At 45.3% G+C, this 22,007-nt stretch overlaps 2 protein-coding genes and 1 pseudogene across 3 annotated transcripts in view; 1 reads left to right on the top strand and 2 right to left on the bottom strand.

The window, feature by feature from the left end:
• Positions 1 to 4,419, bottom strand: part of LOC129827365 (androgen receptor-like) — a 31,042-nt gene extending 26,623 nt beyond the window's left edge. Inside the window, exons 1-2 of the mRNA XM_055888142.1 lie at positions 2,630 to 4,419; positions 103 to 236 (exon numbers count right to left, since the gene is read on the bottom strand). Coding sequence (XP_055744117.1) covers positions 103 to 236; positions 2,630 to 3,483 — 988 coding nt within the window. The 5' untranslated portion in view covers positions 3,484 to 4,419. The remainder of the gene's footprint in view (positions 1 to 102; positions 237 to 2,629) is intronic.
• Positions 4,420 to 5,346: 927 nt separating this feature from the next.
• On the bottom strand, positions 5,347 to 20,998 carry LOC129827366 (moesin-like). Of its 2 annotated transcripts, XM_055888144.1 has the most exons (15): positions 19,012 to 20,998; positions 17,215 to 17,265; positions 16,880 to 16,963; positions 16,448 to 16,543; positions 16,210 to 16,332; positions 13,970 to 14,121; positions 13,122 to 13,205; positions 12,801 to 12,947; positions 12,577 to 12,673; positions 11,980 to 12,143; positions 11,764 to 11,894; positions 11,364 to 11,524; positions 7,080 to 7,172; positions 6,615 to 6,827; positions 5,347 to 6,029 (listed from the first exon to the last, which is right to left on the bottom strand). In XM_055888144.1, the coding sequence occupies exons 1-15, from the start codon at positions 19,018 to 19,020 to the stop codon at positions 5,865 to 5,867; spliced, it is 1,770 nt and encodes a 589-aa protein (XP_055744119.1). In that variant the 5' UTR covers positions 19,021 to 20,998; the 3' UTR covers positions 5,347 to 5,864. The 2 variants fall into 2 exon arrangements, with proteins under 2 accessions (XP_055744119.1, XP_055744120.1); XM_055888145.1 differs by lacking the exon at positions 17,215 to 17,265.
• Positions 16,259 to 22,007, top strand: part of LOC129827367 (zinc finger C4H2 domain-containing protein-like) — a 19,618-nt pseudogene continuing 13,869 nt past the window's right edge.

The following is a 22,007-nucleotide window of genomic DNA, read 5'->3' as shown; positions in this document are numbered from 1 at the left end:
ATCATTGTAATTAAGAATGTGGTCTTAACTGACTAGCCTAGTAAAATGAATGTAAACAAAGTGATATATGTGAGTCCATGCATGTGTGTGTGTATGGCTCACCCTCTGCAGCCCTCTTGAAGAACACCTTGCAGCTCCCACAGGTAACAGCTCCATAGTGACAGCCTGACGCCTCGTCTCCACATACCTTACACACCCTCCGGTCAGAGAAATACACTGGCAACATATCCTCACATCTGAAACACACACACATCTGTAAACACCTAACACCTGTAAACACACACACATCTGTAAACACACACACACCTGTAAACACACACACACATCTGTAAACACACACACACCTGTAAACACACACACATCTGTAAACACCTAACACCTGTAAACACACACACACCTGTAAACACACACACATCTGTAAACACCTAACACCTGTAAACACACACACACATCTGTAAACACACACACACATCTGTAAACACACACACATCTGTAAACACCTAACACTCTTTCAGATCTTACAGATACTCTCACTTGCAACATATACACACATCTGTAAACACACACACACCTGTAAACACACACACACCTGTAAACACACACACATCTGTAAACACACACACACCTGTAAACACACACACACACACACATCTCTGTAAACACACACACACACCTGTAAACACACACACACACACCTGTAAACACACACATATCTGTAAACACACACCTAACATGTGGGTAACTCTCTTTTAGATCTTACAGCTTCACTTCATAACCACACACACACAGACACACACACAGACACACACACACAGACATACACACACAGAAACACACACAGATGTACACACATACATTGACCTGAAATCACCCAACACACACCTAACACTATTTCAGATCTTACAGCTACACCCTCACATCTGAAACGCACCTACCTGCCTATACCTGCCTATATGCACATACCTGCCTATTGATGTGGGATTGAGTCATGCAGGTTCTTTCTAATTCTGTTAGCAGCAAAATCTGTTAACCAGATGGTGTGGAATACGGGCTCAGATCAACAATACACTACTTTTGAGGTATAACAAATCTGACAAACTTTACATTTTAAATTAGCCAGCTACCCGTTTAAAAGGCGACAGCACTTCCTCATTTGGCCTCGTTTTAAATTTGGTTAATTAAAATATGCTAGGGACCATGACTGAATTCAAACGTGAGTTGGTTTCGGGGTGTGGTTTGATGTGGGTACCTGGTGTGTGTTTGCAGGTGGAAAGAGGGAGACAAATTATTTTGCCAATTACTGTCAGTAAGCTGGTGTGCGACTGTGTCAAAGTTGGTTTGACCTTGGATAGCCTTTCTATAAATGAAATGGTCCTTGAATGTGAATTAATTCAACTTGATCAATATCCGCTACTAGATCTTTGACGGATCCATCACCCCACAGTCTTGGCAAAAAGTCTGATATTATCATTAAAGCTGTAATATATAACTTTTTGGGCAACCCGACCAAATTCACATTGAAATGTAAGTTATAGATCTGTCATTCTCATTGAAAGCCAGTCTAAGAAGCGGTAGATCTGTTCTATGTGTACTATTTCTATGCTTCCCGTTCTTAAGTTTCGTTTTTGTGCACCAGCTTCAAACAGCTGAAAATACAATATTTATGGTTCTGGAAAACATATTTCACAGCGGTTTAGATGGTACAGTTATTCTCTACACTTTACTCGCTTGTTTTATCACATTAACTGAAATTAAGCAAACTTCTGAATTAAGCGATTTCTGCATAGTGCATCTTTAAATGGTGAGTGTTGCCTAATGTCCTACTGGGCCTTGTGGATTGAGACTAAATACATTTCACCTGGTTAGTTGAAGGCCAGAGGAAAGTCCGCTGGAAGCCTATTACTCTAATACTCATTAAATAAACACTGGTTAGGAAGGTAAAAGGTGGTGTCAGAGCCAGACACACTGCTGAGTAGTAGTCATGAGACCGGCCATGCTGGAAAGGACAGTGGCAATAACCTATCACTTGCAGTCTGTCCTCTCCAGCATGGGGATATTGTAGTGAGTCTCTGGCAGCTGGTGCAGGGAATTAGGTCATTATAACAGATAGCATAAATGTTATTATAACCTGGGTGGTTTGAGCTCTGAATGCTGATTGGCTGACAGGCATGGTATCAGACAGTATACCATGGGTATGACAAAACGTTTATTTTTTACTGCTCAGGAGTTTGCGAATATTTATTTACCTAGGCAAGTCAGTTAAGAACAAATTCTTATTTTCAATGACGGCCTAGGAACAGTGAGTTAACTACCTTGTTCAGGGGCAGAACGACAGATTTGTATCTTGTCAGCTCGGGGATTCGATCTTGCAACCGTTCAGTTACAAATCCAACGCTCTAACTCTAACCAGATATGGCCAATATACCACAGCTAAGACCATATACCACACCCCCTCGTGCCTTTTTGCTTCATTGAATTTGACATATTATAACATCTGATATTACTGTTGTTTTGTTATGATTACATAGTTAGAGAAGCTCCCATTGACTTGCCTCTGGTCCGCTTGGTCTTATGTGAAAACAAACAAAGAAACAATTGAAATAAAATGTCTTATAAAGAGTATATCTACCTCAGTCTGGAGTCAGCACCCACCCATCCAGAACTCTCCTTCTTGATAGCGGAGTGATACACTTGTTGAAGACCGCTTTCATGCATCACACTTTGGTAACTTTGCTCCTGGACATGACCCTCTTGTGACATCCCATGGTCATAGTCCTGATAGTTAAACCCAGGGGGACAGACTTTGCGTGCTCCACAAGACATGCAATTTCCGTTGTCCAAATATTTACAGAACCAAGATCCACCCGCCACCGGACAGGGTCCCTCGTGCCCTGGTTCGGTTTTGTTAAGGCTGCTTTTGATGAGGCCATTGACGGTCGATGGATCCGTATAATCCCTACCGAATAACGTGTCTGGGGCGTCTTTACTGAATGAAGAACTTAAAGGTAACAGTTCGTCAAACTGAGAGGGCACGGAGAGCGCATTAGCGTTATCCAGATTCACGAACATGTCCGAGTTTTTACGGAGACCTCGGGCCATTTCCAACTCGTGCATAGGCCTCGTCACCTTCCATGCGCTGTCCCTTTCGCGCTCCAGGGTCTGTAAAAAACCGACATAATTTTGTCCACAAATGTCTTGATGTACCTCGAACGATGGCCTGAGTTCATTTGATTTAAGTATCGTTTTCCTCTGCATCTGGGTGGTTAACTCTGAGGTCATACTTGTGCCAGCTCCAAACTCTGGAGATGACTCCTCGGAGACTGAAAAATGGTTTCCATGATTTGGCCCGCTGTCTGCAGAGAAGGCAGGGCCGCTCCGTCCATTATCCACTATCTCGTTTAACTGCGAACTCAAACCTAAAGACACTGACACCGCGTCACATAACTCCTTGGCTGTATCTGATATATTGGTGCCACTCTGCATTGTTGTTTTGGTTTCTTCCTAGGCGCGGACAGATCCAAAATAAGACGCGCTCTCGAGGTCTTCGGTTTTCACAGTAGGCCTAAAGCACGAGGAGCTACTACATTTTTTCCCGTGGGGAGAGTAGACGCAACTACGTTAAATCGTAACGTAACCGTGTAACCAGAGACTCCTGTTATGTCGGGCCACCACCTATAACCTCCCCGAGCTGAACTACGGGAGACTACAGTACATGAACAACAAATCCCTTCTACGCCTCTGCGTTTCGCTCATTCGTTGTGACCTCGGGGAGGGAAACGCTGGCGCGTGTCCAAGTTGTGACTCGTGTAGGGTAAAGTGCATTCTCTACCGTGTTATTATTGTGTGTTTATAACACCGTGTTCTACATCTATCAGTTACTTATTTGACCGTTACAATTCTAACTGTAAAGTATATTTAAAATATTAAATTTAAGGTTGTAGAGAGACTGGGTGTTGTTGCTGGTTCGTCTAATCTCACAGTCAAAACAGACGTGTGCACTCTTCCTCTTCCTCTTCCTCCAGTGCAATAACACAACAATAGTAAGTTGTCCGTGTTTTTCTGACCCACAGACACTCCTGTAATCTGTTTAGAAACAGTGAATGAGCGCTATGGCACATCCGTTGTTCTGTTTGTGTCACATGACAGCAACGTGTCAGCTGTCATAAGATGACTAACAATTATATGGCATCTGTTATGACAGCATTTTGAACTTATGTAGCCTATCTTACAACGTAACTTATTTTCCTGAAAAATGTACTTACTATGACTGCAACTGGTTGTCCCACCTAACTATATGTGCTCTTGAGTGGCGCAATGCGTCACTACAGATCCTGGTTCGATCCCGGGCTGTATCACAACCGGCCGTCATCGGGAGTCCCATAGTGCAGCGCACAATTGGCCCCGCGTCGTCCAGGTTAGGGGAAGGTTTAGGCCGTCATTGTAAAATAAGATTTTTTTCTTATCTGACTTGCCTAGTTAAATAATGGTTAAATATTAAACAATTTTAAGATGAATTCACTAACTGGGAGTCTGCTCTTGTAACTGAGCTGTTCAATGGCCTACTTCCCACAGAAGATAACTGTATTTTCCCCAGAGAGGGATCTTGTCTTCCAGCGTAGTAGACCTCAGATTTCATAACACTTTAAAAAACTAAAAGACAATGTTGATTCAACGTCGGGCAGCCAGCTACAATAGGATTGTGAGTTTTGCTCGAGAACATTCTTGTTGAACAAACTCACAATCCTATTGCAGCTGGTTGCCTTACAATTCTACGTCGAATCAAAATATATATCTTTTTTTTTTTTTACAGCGCTTACTGTTTACTATCAGTCATAACAGGCCTACTGAAAAACACACACTCCTTACAAACAAATGTCACACACATACTGCAGACACAAACACAAACACATGACACACACACACACACACACACACAAACACATGACACACACTGCAGACAAACACATGACACACACACTGCAGACACACAAACACACACAGGTCAATCATAACAGCCTATAACAGATGACGAGAGTGACAATCATAACAGCCTATAACAGATGACGAGAGTGACAATCATAACAGCCTATAACAGATGACGAGAGTGACAATCATAACAGCCTATAACAGATGACGAGAATGACAATCATAACAGCCTATAACAGATGACGAGAGTGACAATCATAACAGCCTATAACAGATGACGAGAGTGACAATCATAACAGCCTATAACAGATGACGAGAGTGACAATCATAACAGCCTATAACAGATGACGAGAGTGACAATCATAACAGATGACCAGAGTGAGACAGTAGCTATATGCACAGCATGCAACACATATTCAATGTTGGTTAATGGTATTTATTTGACTCATAGCAAAACACTTAACAAATTTGGTGCTCATTTATATCTGCGAAATGACATCCGTTTGTAAATATTGTAAATAACCTCAAATCGTTCCTCTCACTAAACTATGCATACAGAAAAATATGTTTTCTATTAGTGTATCAGCTAAGGATTATTTTGCATAGATGCATTTCAAGATTGCAAAAACCAAAAGCAGCAGAAATGACGATGTAGTAATAATATAATCACTCACTTTGATTGTTGTACTAGTCGCCTACAGTCTGTAGTCGACAGAATTTGACTTTAGCAAACATAAATGTAATACGTTACAGCCAGTAGATGGCAATCTTTAGTCACGGTAGACAAAACGCTACTGGGGAGAGGCAGTGGGTGCTTACAAAGTCAATAAAGCAATGTTGACGTTATAATTACACTGTACCTGCCTATATGACTTCCATTCAAATACATATATTCAGTACAGACTCTTGTTCTCTCTCATTCACTCATTCTCTCTCTCTCACATGGACTCGAACTCGTCGATGCGTTGCTTGGTGTTGCCTTGTCGTATCTGACGGAGGGTCCTGTACTTGTCCCGGCCGGCCTTAACGTTCTCCGCGTGGATCAGGTCGTTGGGAGTGTTCTTACTGTCGTCTCGAGCGCTGGCCAACTCACTACTCAGGGCCTGAGGACAAACGGACAACAAGGACACAAAGAAACTGGTGGAGCATCAACATAATGTACTAAAACATTGGAAGGAATGTGTAGGACATGTGTAGGACATGTGTAACGCATGTGGTCTCAGAACCATATCTCTCAGCTCAGAGCTCAGAGCGGGAGGACATTTTTAAATTTAGTCAGGATGGAACCCAACCAGGTATAAAGGGTTATTGTTAGGTTAGGGTCATAGGTTATATGTTAAGGTAGGGTCTGACCTTTGTATAGCCATTCATTCTTCTGGGCCTCTGTTATGGTCATGAATTAGGGTCATGGGTTAGGGTTAAAGTTCATGGGTTAAAGGGGAACTCCACTCAAAAACTATCTTGTGGTATTTGTTTCATTAGTCCACTGATGATACAGTTCCAAAATGATTAGCATGTCAGCAACCAAGTTTTCAAGATATTGGACTTTCAGGAAGCAGTGTTCACGTCATCACGATGATGTGTACCAGTGACACTTTGCTTCTTGAAAACCTGACTACTGACAATGCAAAACATTTTGTGGGACTAATGGGAAAAAAGTTCCTAGAGTTCCCCTAGGTGTTTCTGACCTTGAGGTGTTTCTGTAGCCGTTTGTTCTTCTGAGCCTCCGTCATGCGTTGCTCCTCGCTGCGGTCTCTGACCATGCCTGGTGATGTCAGCTCGGCGCTGGCCTCGGCGCTGCTCTCGTCGGTCTCGTCGTGGTCCCCCTGCACACAGTCCTGGATGTCTTTAGTCTTCAGAACTTCTTTGGCTCGCTCCAAATCGACCTCCACCATGACCGTCTGACGACAAACACACACACATGACCGCTCACAGTGGATTACCCTATCACACACACACACACACCACTCACACCACTCACACCACACACACACACACACACACACACACACACACACACACACACACACACACACACACACACACACACACACACACACACACACACACACACATGGTCGCTCAAATTGAAGGACTGTGGTTAGATAGAGGGTTGCGCCAACACACACACACATTCATTTATTCTCTCTCACCCTTTTCTGCCACCTCTTTGTATCGTCGTCCTTCTCCTTCTTTACGTCCTCCAGAAGGGAAATGTTAGGGGTCAGCTCAGCCAGCTCAGTGGCCTGGAAAGAGAACCTTAGAATAATACAGGAGCCTCCTAAGCTAGCCAGCTTGCCACCGAATAGCAGCATTGTAGAAACGAGTGCATTACAACGGAACGACTTGATCAGTGTAGTGTTGGCTGACTACACAGTTGTCTTTGCTATCTTTGATTTGTATTTGTTCGATCTTAGCTAGCTACTTAGCTGGCTCCATAGCCGTCTTTGTATCGGTGATACTTGTGTAGTTATCAAGGTTCGCTGAGGTTCGCTAGCCAGGTATTCTCGCCCTAACGTAACGTAACGTAGTCAACCCTGCTAACTAGCCAGCTAGCCACCGATTAGCAGCACGGTAGAAACGATTACATTACAACGGAACGACTTGACTTGTGTAGTGTTAGCTAGCTACATAGTTTTCTTTGCTATCTTTTTTATCTAAGATAATTGTGTAGCTTTGAGTAATTATCGGTTAGCTAGCCAGCTATTTTTCGCCTGCCGCGCTGCCGTCCTCCTACCTAGCCAACACTGCTAGCTAGCCAACTTCTACCGAATAGCAGCACTATAGAAACTTACACTACAACGGGACGACTTGATTAGCGTAGTGTTAGCTAGTTGTCTTTGCTGTCCTTGTATCCATGATAATTGTGTAGTTTAGAGAAATTTAGTGAAATTGTCGAGGTTACCTAGCCAGCTTCACTTTCAACAACGTAGCCACTGCTAGCCAGGCTACTTCACCAGCCAGCAGTACTATATCATTTTAGTCAATAAGATCTTGTATTTTATTTTTATCTTTTTGCAACGTAAGCTTAACTTTCTGAACATTCGAGACGTGTAGCCCACTTGTCATTCTAATCTCCATTGCATTAGCGTAGCCTCTTCTGTAGCCTGTCAACCATGTGTCTGTCTATCCCTGTTCTCTCCTCTCTGCACAGACCATACAAACGCTTCACACCGCGTGGCCGCGCCCACCCTAACCTGGTGGTCCCAGCCCGCACGACCCACGTGGAGTTCCAGGTCTCCGGTGGCCTCTGGAACTGCCGATCTGCGGCCAACAAGGCAGAGCTCATCTCAGCCTATGCGTCCCTCCAGTCCCTCGACTTCCTGGCACTGACGGAAACATGGCTCACCACAGATAACACTGCTACTCCTACTGCTCTCTCTTCGTCTGCCCATGTGTTCTCGCACACCCCGAGACCTTCTGGTCAGCGGGGTGGTGGCACCGGGATCCTCATCTCTCCCAAGTGGTCATTCTCTCTTTCTCCCCTTACCCATCTGTCTATCGCCTCCTTTGAATTCCATGCTGTCACAGTTACCAGCCCTTTCAAGCTTAACATCCTTATCATTTATCGCCCTCCAGGTTCCCTTGGAGAGTTCATCAATGAGCTTGATGCCTTGATAAGCTCCTTTCCTGAGGACGGCTCACCTCTCACAGTTCTGGGTGACTTTAACCTCCCCATGTCTACCTTTGACTCATTCCTCTCTGCCTCCTTCTTCCCACTCCTCTCCTCTTTTGACCTCACCCTCTCACCTTCCCCCCCTACTCACAAGGCTGGCAATACGCTTGACCTCATCTTTACTAGATGCTGTTCTTCCACTAACCTCATTGCAACTCCCCTCCAAGTCTCCGACCACTACCTTGTATCCTTTTCCCTCTCGCTCTCATCCAACACTTCCCACACTGCCCCTACTCGGATGGTATCGCGCCGTCCCAACCTCCGCTCTCTCTCCCCCGCTACTCTCTCCTCTTCCATCCTATCATCTCTTCCCTCTGCCCAAACCTTCTCCAACCTATCTCCTGATTCTGCCTCCTCAACCCTCCTCTCCTCCCTTTCTGCATCCTTTGACTCTCTATGTCCCCTATCCTCCAGGCCGGCTCGGTCCTCCCCTCCCGCTCCGTGGCTCGACGACTCATTGCGAGCTCACAGAACAGGGCTCCGGGCAGCCGAGCGGAAATGGAGGAAAACTCGCCTCCCTGCGGACCTGGCATCCTTTCACTCCCTCCTCTCTACATTTTCCTCTTCTGTCTCTGCTGCTAAAGCCACTTTCTACCACTCTAAATTCCAAGCATCTGCCTCTAACCCTAGGAAGCTCTTTGCCACCTTCTCCTCCCTCCTGAATCCTCCTCCCCCTCCCCCCCCCTCCTCCCTCTCTGCAGACGACTTCGTCAACCATTTTGAAAAGAAGGTCGACGACATCCGATCCTCGTTTGCTAAGTCAAACGACACCGCTGGTTCTGCTCACACTGCCCAACCCTGTGCTTTGACCTCTTTCTCCCCTCTCTCTCCAGATGAAATCTCGCGTCTTGTGACGGCCGGCCGCCCAACAACCTGCCCGCTTGACCCTATCCCCTCCTCTCTCCTCCAGACCATTTCCGGAGACCTTCTACCTTACCTCACCTCGCTCATCAACTCATCCTTGACCGCTGGCTACGTCCCTTCCGTCTTCAAGAGAGCGAGAGTTGCACCCCTTCTGAAAAAACCTACACTCGATCCCTCCGATGTCAACAACTACAGACCAGTATCCCTTCTTTCTTTTCTCTCCAAAACTCTTGAACGTGCCGTCCTTGGCCAGCTCTCCTGCTATCTCTCTCAGAATGACCTTCTTGATCCAAATCAGTCAGGTTTCAAGACTAGTCACTCAACTGAGACTGCTCTTCTCTGTATCACGGAGGCGCTCCGCACTGCTAAAGCTAACTCTCTCTCCTCTGCTCTCATCCTTCTAGACCTATCGGCTGCCTTCGATACTGTGAACCATCAGATCCTCCTCTCCACCCTCTCCGAGTTGGGCATCTCCGGCGCGGCCCACGCTTGGATTGCGTCCTACCTGACAGGTCGCTCCTACCAGGTGGCGTGGCGAGAATCTGTCTCCTCACCACGCGCTCTCACCACTGGTGTCCCCCAGGGCTCTGTTCTAGGCCCTCTCCTATTCTCGCTATACACCAAGTCACTTGGCTCTGTCATAACCTCACATGGTCTCTCCTATCATTGCTATGCAGACGACACACAATTAATCTTCTCCTTTCCCCCTTCTGATGACCAGGTGGCGAATCGCATCTCTGCATGTCTGGCAGACATATCAGTGTGGATGACGGATCACCACCTCAAGCTGAACCTCGGCAAGACGGAGCTGCTCTTCCTCCCGGGGAAGGACTGTCCGTTCCATGATCTCGCCATCACGGTTGACAACTCCATTGTGTCCTCCTCCCAGAGCGCTAAGAACCTTGGCGTGATCCTGGACAACACCCTGTCGTTCTCCACCAACATCAAGGCGGTGGCCCGTTCCTGTAGGTTCATGCTCTACAACATCCGCAGAGTACGACCCTGCCTCACACAGGAAGCGGCGCAGGTCCTAATCCAGGCACTTGTCATCTCCCGTCTGGATTACTGCAACTCGCTGTTGGCTGGGCTCCCTGCCTGTGCCATTAAACCCCTACAACTCATCCAGAACGCCGCAGCCCGGCTGGTGTTCAACCTTCCCAAGTTCTCTCACGTCACCCCGCTCCTCCGCTCTCTCCACTGGCTTCCAGTTGAAGCTCGCATCCGCTACAAGACCATGGTGCTTGCCTACGGAGCTGTGAGGGGAACGGCACCTCAGTACCTTCAGGCTCTGATCAGGCCCTACACCCAAACAAGGGCACTGCGTTCATCCACCTCTGGCCTGCTCGCCTCCCTACCACTGAGGAAGTACAGTTCCCGCTCAGCCCAGTCAAAACTGTTCGCTGCTCTGGCACCCCAATGGTGGAACAAACTCCCTCACGACGCCAGGACAGCGGAGTCAATCACCACCTTCCGGAGACACCTGAAACCCCACCTCTTCAAGGAATACCTAGGATAAAGCAATCCTTCTGCCCCCCCCCCCCCCCCCCCCCCCCCCTTAAAAGATCTAGATGCACTATTGTAAAGTGGCTGTTCCACTGGATGTCATAAGGTGAATGCACCAATTTGTAAGTCGCTCTGGATAAGAGCGTCTGCTAAATGACTTAAATGTAAAAATGTAAATGTAATGTGTCTGTGTGTGGTGTCTGTCTGTCTGTGTGGCTGTCTGACTGTCCGTGTGTGTGTGTGTGTGTGTGTGTGTGTGTGTGTGTGTGTGTGTGTGTGTGTGTGTGTGTGTGTGTGTGTGTGTGTGTGTGTGTGTGTGTGTGTGTGTGTGTGTGTGTGTGTGTGTGTGTGTGTGTGTGTGTGCGTGCGTGTGTGTGCGTGTGTGTGTGTGTACCAGGTTCTCCTGGTTCTTCATCTGGCTCTCTGACTGCTGTAGGAGGGATGCCTTGGCCTCTTCCGCTGCCTTGCGCTCCTTCTCCAGACGCTCTGCCTCCTCCTGAGCAAACGTCCTCTCCTTCTCCAGGTCCACGGCCCTGCGAGTCTGCTCCTCCAGCTCTACACACACACACACACACACACACACACACACACACACACACACACACACACACACACACACACACACACACACACACACACACACACACACACAGAGAGAGAGAGAATAAACACACACACACACACACACATAGAGAATAAACACACACACACACACAGACAGAATATGAACACACCCAAGCATGCATGCACACCCATACAGCACACACACTGTCAGACGACAGAAAGAGTCTGACCTTCCTGAGCTTTCTTGGTCTCTTTCTCAATCTGTTTCAGTCTGCCCATCAGCTCCATGGTTTCTCTGGCGATCTTCTCTGTCTCCTTCTCCGCATTCTCTCTCTTCTTCTTCTCGCCCTCAAGCAGAGCTCTGGAACGAGGGATATGAGGGATGAGTAAACACCTGCTACCAACATTATCACTCTCTCTCTCTTTCCCCCTCTCTCTGTCCTCACTTCTCCATCTGTCTCTTAGTCTTCTCCTCGCGGGCCTGGGCCTTCATCTGCTGGACCTCGATGGAGTCTGGCTTCCTCCTCCTCATGTACAGGTCGTGGTTCCCCATGCACAGCACCAGGATACGCTTGTTGATCCGTAGACGAGGGGCGTAGAACACAACATCCTGTAACAGACCCAGTCACCACAAATGTACTTATCAGTGCCTCTTGTACTTATCAGTGCCTCTTGTACTTATCAGTGCCTCTTGTACTTATCAGTGTCTCTTGTACTTATCAGTTCCTCTTGTACTTATCAGTGTCTCTTGTACTTATCAGTGTCTCTTGTACTTATCAGTGCCTCTTGTAGTTATCAGTGCCTCTTGTACTTATCAGTGCCTCTTGTACTTATCAGTGTCTCTCGTACTTATCAGTGTCTCTTGTACTTATCAGTGCCTCTTGTACTTATCAGTGCCTCTTGTACTTATCAGTGCCTCTTGTACTTATCAGTGCCTCTTGTACTTGTAAAGTGACCTTTATTCTGTAATTAACAAACAGGTACTATCAGAGGTTTGAACTATAACCAAATATACAGCAGACAAAGAAACAGAGGTGATGTACCGGTGCTTTCTTGTCAATGGGCTTTATAACAAACTTCTTGTCGTTGAAAGAAATGTTTCTGATCTCACTCCATGGGAAGCCGATCTTAGGGGTCATCCTATAAAGAAAACACTGTAGGATAGTTCACTCCAAAATCAAAGTTCCTCCAATGTTTTCAGACTTAAAAAGTAGTCTAATATCATGATGAACATATGGGGAATTCAGATCTAGTTAAAGGTTCCTACCTGTCAGTGTTCTGGTATATGTTGAGGCCCAGAGCGTCTACCCCCAGCCACAGCTCTGAACCCTTCTTGTTCTTGATGCTGAAGTAGTTGACTCCATACATCTCTAGATCCTGAGCTATCTTCAGATACTCCACCATGGCATCCTCCCTGGGGACAGACCGATACAAACACATGTACAGGACCAGATACAGACACACACAGACAATCAGTGAGAATGCAGCTAACGTAATACTTAGCACATTCTACATACAATCAGTGCAATATAAGTAAGCCAGTGTTAACTTGGATTGGACTGTGAGTAGAGAGGACATGTGATCTTACCTCAGCACCCCCTTGTGCTCCTCATGCCACACCTTTATCCTGTTCTCCCACTGCTCTTTGTTCAGCTTGTGCTGCTCCAGAACCCTGGGGGTAGAGGACACGAGAAGGGTCAATTAGGGGGTAGAGGACACGAGAAGGGTTCAATTAGGGGGGTAGAGGACACGAGAAGGGTTCAATTAGGGGGTAGAGGACACAAGAAGGGTCAATTAGGGGGGTAGAGGACACGAGAAGGGTCAATTAGGGGGTAGAGGACACGAGAAGGGTCAATTAGGGGGTAGAGGACACGAGAAGGGTCAATTAGGGGGTAGAGGACACGAGAAGGGTCAATTAGGGGGTAGAGGACACGAGAAGGGTCAATTAGGGGGTAGAGGACACGAGAAGGGTTCAATTAGGGGGGTAGAGGACACGAGAAGGGTTCAATTAGGGGGGTAGAGGACACGAGAAGGGTTCAATTAGGGGGTAGAGGACACGAGAAGGGTCAATTAGGGGGGTAGAGAGAGGACGGTAGACTAGCGGTTAAGAACGTTGGGCCAGTAACTAAAACGTAGCTGTTTCAAATCTCGACTAGGTGAAAAAATATGTTGATGTGCCCTTGAGAAAGGCACTTAACCCTATTGCTCCTGTAAGTCTCTCTGTATAAGAGTGTCTGCTAAATTAAATGGAATTGACCCCAACACTGATCTAAGTATGGGAGACAACAATCAGAGGAACGTTCAGAGAGACTTGGAATAGATCTCTCTTCAAAATGATCATAGAAGATCAACAAATTCAGTGGACCGTTTCACCAGTTTAGCTTCTGTTTGTGGGCTGAGGTATGTCACACAGGGAGACGGGGAGAAACGACACACCTCTGGGGAAGCAGCTTGTCCCTGCTGAGGTAACCAGGGAAGTGGTAGTCCTTCTTGTAGTCTCCATGTTTGGTCTGAACAGAGTAGGAGGCCAACAGCACAGCCGTCTCAGGAGGACAGTAGATATCATCATTCAGGATGCCCTCCTTTACCTGCAGTGACAAACAGTGTGACCAGCTCCTGTGTGTGTCTGACCTGGGTACATCCTTATACACATACATGTATGTGTAGGGGAGAGTGGGGTAAGTGGAGCCACCCTTGTTTCTAGGAAACCATACATAAAATGAATCATGTGACCAAATATTTAAGAAGAGGTCATCATTTCATGGAGTCTGTGAAGTAAGAAACCACATGGAAAAAGTGGTAAGCAAGTTAGGTCCCTAATTTATTTTGCACAAAGTCAAATGTAAATATTGTGTTAGAGGTTTCATGATGCTTGTAATCTAAACCAAAATAGATTGTTTTAAGATGTTCTATAGATCAGTTGGGGGTCTCTATAAGCTACAATATGAGGTCCTAAACCTGGCATGAAAGTGCATCCTTGTAGCTGTATGGGTTAATATAGTCAAAATGTTTGCCTTAGGGTAAGTTGAGCCAATGGTCATGGAGTAAGTTGAGCCAATGGCCACCGTACCCCATACAAATGATGATTACATTTTGTCCGTTTTATGTATAATGTGCATAGTATTTTTGCAATGTATCATGCATATGAACTCAAATAGTATTTTTTTTTATTGTTAAAGAGCAAACATCCTCATGCCCCGTGTATACAAACATAAAACAAGCAGAGTTCTAGTCCCCCTTGAGGTTCTTCAGAGAACAGCCAAGGAAATGAGAGAAGGGAAGAAGTCCATTAGAGCAGCAGCAAGGGATAAAAACATAGACTGAATGACATTGAAGAGGTACTATGATGGAGAAATTACAAGATTATGTTGCATCGAGTGGTTGTTTTATGCAATAGCATAGGCTTCTATTAGTACTCGCTCATCTGTGTCTGTGTGACCTGAGGGGAGCCTCTGAGGCTTATTCGCTGACAATTGATTTAATGGGTTGGTGATAAAATGAGTTGGTGTTTGTGTTCTGTAAGGTACCGGGGAGAGAGTTCTGTAAGGTACCGGGGAGAGACGGCTCGGGTATGAGAGGATAGTGATGAGGAACCTTGTCTCAGAGGCCAAACTCTGGTTTCTATACAATAAGAACAGTCTTCACAGCAAATGCTATCTGGCTGGGGGAAACTCCTTTCTCATATATCAAGTCTCACATTTTGACCCATTCCACACATCTGTTGTTTGTCATGTAGACTAAGAGTGTGTATCTTTGCTATAAAAGATATTTGTATTCATTCGTTCTATGTCAGAGCTACTCAAAAGTGTTGGGTCGACCAGCCTCACTCGCTGTTTTATTCATATCTTTTGAGTAAAGTAATATCCTGATTGGTGATTGACCTTGTCTCTCCTCATTAGTGATTAAAATTCCACAACAGTACATTGCCAAAAAAGATAACGAACATGTACCTGGGCCTCAATATGAATGTAGGTATACATTTAAGATATACCATACACCACACCACCATTCCATGAATTCAACTTTGACCTACCAGCAACCACTGTCACAGGACACCATCACCGACTTACCCCCAAGGCGGCTCAACGTCCCCTGTCCCTATGCTCAACATACCCCATAAGTTGTGCCAAGAGGTCAACTCCAATGTTTACATGAATTCTGATTATTTACAACAGAGATGGGCAACTTTGAGAGCCGGCCCTGGGCTTTTGAGGGTCCTAAATTACATTTAGTTGTTTTAAATGTTCCTAAGTGAAATGTTGTGTAGACCCTTCTTGACAGCGGAGAGAAAATGGGACATTTTAGTAGAGAAATGCTGTAGTGAAATGCTGTAATTCTACACATTTTGCCATGGGGCAAAGAAGATTTAGCAATTGTATAACTAATTCCATGCAATTCTTCACATTTTGTCATAGGGTGGGGAGAAATGCTTGCAGTTTTTAATATGATATCTGAGTGAGAGTGACCTAGTATTGACTCAGTGCTCTTTAAAAGAGCCTATTTTGGATTTTCTATTTCTTTACCTTTGATATTGAACATCGCATTGTTGAGGAAGAGCTTGTAAGTAAACATTTCTATGTAGTGTTCACACCTGTTGTATCCTGTGAACGTGACAAATAAACTTTGATTTGTGTGTGTGTCTGGCCAGCTCGTGTGTGTGCGCTTGTGTGTATGACCTGCAGGAAGAAAAGTCGTTGCGTGGCCTCTTGGATCAGTTCCTCAGCTACGTCTTCAGGGTAGAACTTGGCCCTGAACTTTATCAACAGAGGGTTCTCCCTGCGTACATCCTGAGCTGTCACCTGGGAACATTGCAACAACATGAGTGAGTAAATAAGTGAATGAATGAACGTGGAAGTGTGTGAGACAGTTCTGTATGTTGTTACTGTCTGAGCAGAGTAGTGAGGATGTACTCACCCTCTTGTTGAGTTTGAGCCAGGTAGAGAAGCCTTTGCTGTCCTGGTACTGTAGGCCAAAGAACCAGGTCTCTCTCAGCCCGATGGTTTTCACTATCTACACAACAATGAAGAAGAAGAAAATTGTCCGTAGTGCAGGAAATAGAAATTTGTCTGTCTATCTGTACGTCTGCCTGTCCACCAGTCTGTCTGTTCGTCTGTCTGTCAGTCTGTCCGTTCTTCTGTCTGTCTGTCTGCCCGCCAGTCTGTCCGTTCGTCTTTCTGTCTGTCTGTCCGTCCATCAGTCTGTCCGCCAGTCTGTCTGTCAGTCCGCCAGTCTGTCCGTCAGTCCGCCAGTCTGTCTGTCCACCAATCTGTCTGTCCGCCAGTCGGTCTGTCCGCCAGTCGGTCTTTCTGCCAGTCGGTCTGTCCGCCAGTCTGTCTGTCCATGTACCTGGTTGAAGAGTTGTTTGCCAGTGGTGCTGTGCAGGATGGCGAACTCCAGCTCAGCGTCCATGGTGGTGACGCGAACATTGATCTACCAGAGGGCATTCACATAGACACAAACTGGAGTATGAATGGGAGGAGAGAGAACTTAATAGCCTATTAAAATACATAGCTAGAGTAATGGTTAGTATAATGGGTAGTATGGCTTATAATAGGGGACAGGCATGCAATGTACTAAGGGGCTAAGCGAATTGTATGTCTCTTACTGTGATTGTAAAATGGTGTGCTAGGTTTTTTGTGAGGTAAAAGGCCCCAAAAATATAATATAATTATGTTTCTTACATTTTTCTGTTCAACCTGCAGGATCATCCAATCGCAAGTGGTCGTAGGCGACTACAATCAAAACATGAAGCCCACAAGGTATTTTTAAACGTGAAATATTGTTTAGGGAGAATTCTCAGAACAAAATCGAGTTGAGTATTCTCAGAACAGAATAGAGCTGAGAGTATTCTCAGAACAGAATAGAGCTGAGAGTATTCTCAGAACAGAATAGAGCTGAGAGTATTCTCAGAACATAATAGAGTTGATAGTATTCTCAGAACAGGATAGAGCTGAGAGTATTCTCAGAACAGAATCGAGTTGAGAGTATTCTCAGAACAGAATCGAGCTGAGAGTATTCTCAGAACAGAATAGAGTTGAGAGTATTCTCAGAACAAAATAGAGTTGAGAGTATTCTCAGAACAGAATATAGTTGAGAGTATTTTTAGAACAGAATAGAGTTGAGAGTATTCTCAGAACAGAATCGAGTTGAGAGTATTCTCAGAACAGAATTGAGCTGAGAGTATTCTCAGAACAGAATAGAGTTGAGAGTACTTTCAGAACAAAATAGAGCTGAGAGTATTCTCAGAACAGAATAGAGTTGAGAGTATTCTCAGAACATAATAGAGTTGAGAGTATTCTCAGAACAAAATAGAGTTGAGAGTATTCTCAGAACAGAATCGAGTTGAGAGTATTCTCAGAACAGAATAGAGCTGAGAGTATTCTCAGAACAGAATAGAGTTGAGAGTATTCTCAGAACAAAATCGAGTTGAGAGTATTCTCAGAACAGAATCGAGCTGAGAGTATTCTCAGAACATAATAGAGTTGAGTATTCTCAGAACATAATAGAGTTGAGAGTATTCTCAGGACAGAATAGAGTTGAGAGTATTCTCAGAACAGAATTGAGTTAAGAGTATTCTCAGAACCGAATAGAGTTGAGAGTATTCTCAGAAGAGGGGAAGGTTTATTCTAGGATCCCATGACCCACACAGAACTGTAGTGTAGGTTTCTATTCTGGCGGTCATTGTTTTAATGTCAATCATGTTAGTGAAAGTTCCCACATTGTGTGGAGAATAACGTTTTTCTAATACATTCTAATCTACCCCAGGTAACCACCGCTAGGGTTTCTGAGGTGGTTTTTAACACTGATTATGGAGCAAACTGGAATAAAGTTACGAAACAGCAGAGATCAGAGCGGGCCAGGCCAACTAGGGAGGCCCATAAGTAGTCCAATTCTCATATGTTTAATGTTGATCATATCGGTCTATTCTGGCCAGAATACTTCAACCACAAAAAAGATGGAATGTTTCTACAAGTAAAATGTTTATATTACTCAAAAGTGCTAAGATATAAAAGATACAAAATTGAGTGAAATCACTGTACTACAAGTATCACACAGAATGACGTACTGTTGTGTTGAAGCTCAAACTTCTAAAAAACATTTGTGTCTGATTTGAGTGGTTAACAAACAAACACTTAACTTTTAACAAACACGGCATAACTCAGGGTAGTAACATGGTAAGCCTTTAAAATGGCTGAAAATCACAACTCACAAATCCATCAAACAACAAAAACAGTCAAGAAACTAAGCACTGTGTCCAGAACAGATCTGTCCTAGAATAAACCTTTCTAGACCATTATTCTGTGTCACAGAGAAACAGAGACATGACCATGGGAAAAAGTTGGCCTTGTCTCACTATCAAATGCTAAATGTACACAATCTCACACTAATCTTACACATACAGCCACATCTTACACAGACAGCCACATCTTAATTTCAAACCAGATGGTGTAGGATAAAGAGAATAAATGGATACTTACAGAAGACATTTGTAGATCTTTAATCTACTATGTTATTAAGTTCCTGAGAGGTCCTTCTTTAGGCATTAGCTTCCTCTCCACATAGTCATATGAAAGTGCTTGCAATATTCACTGGGATTATGGTGAATTTAAAAAATCCATTGTTGTGTTCTCAGGAATAATCCAATGGCAGCCCAGGAATCTACCTCAAGGTGGATTAGGGCGGTGTACTAACACTTGACCCTCACAAGCCCACCGCAAAATGATACCCAAGGCACTGATTTTATATCCACCTTTAGAATACAATAATTTCGAATGAGATATATGATAAGACAATGTTGATAATATACTGTAGTACTGCCTTAACACTAGACCACATTGCCACTAGCCAAGGTAAAACTACTAACTAAACCCAACACTCAAGGCATTTATTCCTAGTTCTATGTACAGTTGAAGTCGGAAGTTTACATACACTTAGTTTGGAGTCATTAAAACTCGTTTTCAACCACTCCACAAATTTCTTCTTAAACAAACTACAGTTTTGGCAAGTCGGTTAAGACATCTACTTCGTGCATGACACAAGTAATTTTCCCAACAATTGTTTACAGATGTCACGACTTCCGCCGAAGTCGGCTCCTCTCCTTGTTCGGGCGGCGTTCGGTGATCGACGTCACCGGCTTTCTAGCCATCGCCGCTCTATTTTTAATATGTCCATTTGTTTTGTCTTGTCCCATACACACCTGGTTTTCATTCCCTAATCACTCTACATGTATTTAGCCCTCTGTTTCCTATCATGTCTTTGTGTGTAATTGTTACTACCGGAGATTTATCCGGGGTTATGGCCAGGTTGCTGCTCCCATTACCTCACTGCTGAAGGGGGTCCTGTACGGTTGCAGTGGTCGGCTGAGGCGGACAGGGTTTTTGGGCAGCTAAGAGCTCTGTTTACTTCGGCTCCCGTACTGGCCCATCCGGATCCCTCTTTGGCATTCATAGTGGAGGTGGACGCGTCCGAGGCTGGGATAGGAACCGTGCTCTCTCAGCGCTCGGGTACACCACCGAAACTACGCCCCTGTGCTTTCTTTTCGAAGAAGCTCAGCCCAGCGGAGCGTAACTAGGATGTGGGGGACCGGGAGCTGTTGGCTGTGGTTTAAGCGTTGAAGGCGTGGAGACATTGTCTTGAGGTGGCTAAACACCCTTTCCTCATCTGGACTGACCACCGCAACCGGGAGTACATCCGGGCAGCGAGGAGACTAAATCCTCGTCAGGCAAGGTGGGCCATGTTCTTTACCCGTTTTGTGTTTACCCTATCCTACAGACCAGGTTCCCAGAATAAGAAGGCAGACGCACTGTCCCGGTTGTATGACACAGAGGAGCGGCCCATGGATCAGACTCCCATTCTACCGGCCTCCTACCTGGTAGCGCCGGTCGTGTGGGTGCTGGACGCGGACATTGAGCAGCCGTTGCGTACAGAGCCCGCTCCCCCCCAGTGTCCCGTTGGGCGTATGTACGTTCCGTCTGCTGTCCGTGACCAGTTGATCTATTGGGCCCACACGTCTCCCTCCTCTGGTCATCCGGGGATCGGTCGGACAGTGCGCTGTCTGACTGGGAAGTACTGGTGGCCGACCTTGGAAAAGGACGTGAGGGTTTATGTTTCCTCCTGCTCGTTGTGTGCCCAGTGCAAGGCTCCGAGAGACCTGCCCAGAGGTAAGTTACATCCCTTACCCGTTCTACAATGACCTTGGTCACATCTGTCAGTGGATTTCCTAACAGATCTTCCTCTTTCACAGGGAAACACTGCGATCCTGGTCGTTGTGGATCGTTTTTCTAAGTCCTGTTGTCTCCTCCTTCTGCCCGGTCTTCCTATGGCCCTACAGACTGCGAAAGCCCTGTTTACTCACGTCTTCCGGCACTACAGGGTGCCTGAGGATATAGTGTCGGATCCGGGTCCCCAGTTCACGTCGAGAGTTTGGAAGGCGTTCATGGAACGTTTGGGGGTCTCGATCAGCCTTAGGTCAGGTTGAAGGGGTAAGGGATGTAACTTACCTCTGGGCAGGTGTCTCGGAGCCTTACACTTACATTATTTTACTTATAATTCACTGCATCACAATTCCAGTGGGTCAGAAGTTTACATACACTAAGTTGACTGTGCCTTTAAACAGCTTGGAAAATTCCAGAAAATAATGTCATGGCTTTAGAAGCTACTGATTGGCTAATTGACATCATTTGAGTCAATTGGAGGTGTACCTGTGGATGTATTTCAAGGCCTAACTTCAAACTCAGTGCCTCTTTGCTTGACATCATGGGAAAATCAAAAGAAATTAGCCAAGACCTCAGAAAAAAAATTGTAGACCTCCACAAGTATGGTTCATCCTTAGGAGCAATTTCCAAATGCCTGAAGGTACCATGTTCATCTGTACAAACAATAGTACGCAAGTATAAACACCATGGGACCACGCAGCCGTCATACCGCTCAGGAAGGAGACGCGTTCTGTCTCCTAGAAATTAAATTACTTGGTGCGAAAAGTGCAAATTAATCCCAGAAAAACAGCAAAGGACCTTGTGAAGATGCTGGAGGAAACAGGTACAAAAGTGTTTATATCCACAGTAAAGCGAGTCTTATATCGACATAACCTGAAAGGCCGCTCAGCAAGGAAGAAGCCACTGCTCCAAAACCGCCATAAAAAAGCCAGACTACGGTTTGCATCTGCACATGGGGACAAAGATCGTACTTTTTTGGAGAAATGTCCTCTGGTCTGATGAAATAAAAATAGAACTGTTTGGCCATAATGACCATCGTTATGTTTGGAGGAAAAAGGGGGAGGCTTGCAAGCCAAATGGCAGCATCATGTTGTGGGGGTGCTTTGCTTCAGGAGGGACTGGTGCACTTCACAAAATAGATGGCATCATGAGGAGGGACAATGATGTGGATATATTGAAGCAACATCTCAAGACATCAGTCATGGAGTTAAAGCTTGGTCGCAAATGGGTCTTCCAAATAGACAATGACTGCAAGCATA

This window comes from Salvelinus fontinalis, chromosome 29, assembly GCF_029448725.1.
Source record: "Salvelinus fontinalis isolate EN_2023a chromosome 29, ASM2944872v1, whole genome shotgun sequence".
NCBI lineage: Eukaryota > Metazoa > Chordata > Actinopteri > Salmoniformes > Salmonidae > Salvelinus > Salvelinus fontinalis.
Note: the sequence above shows the minus strand (reverse complement) of the source record. Positions and strands in the feature narration are given on the sequence as shown.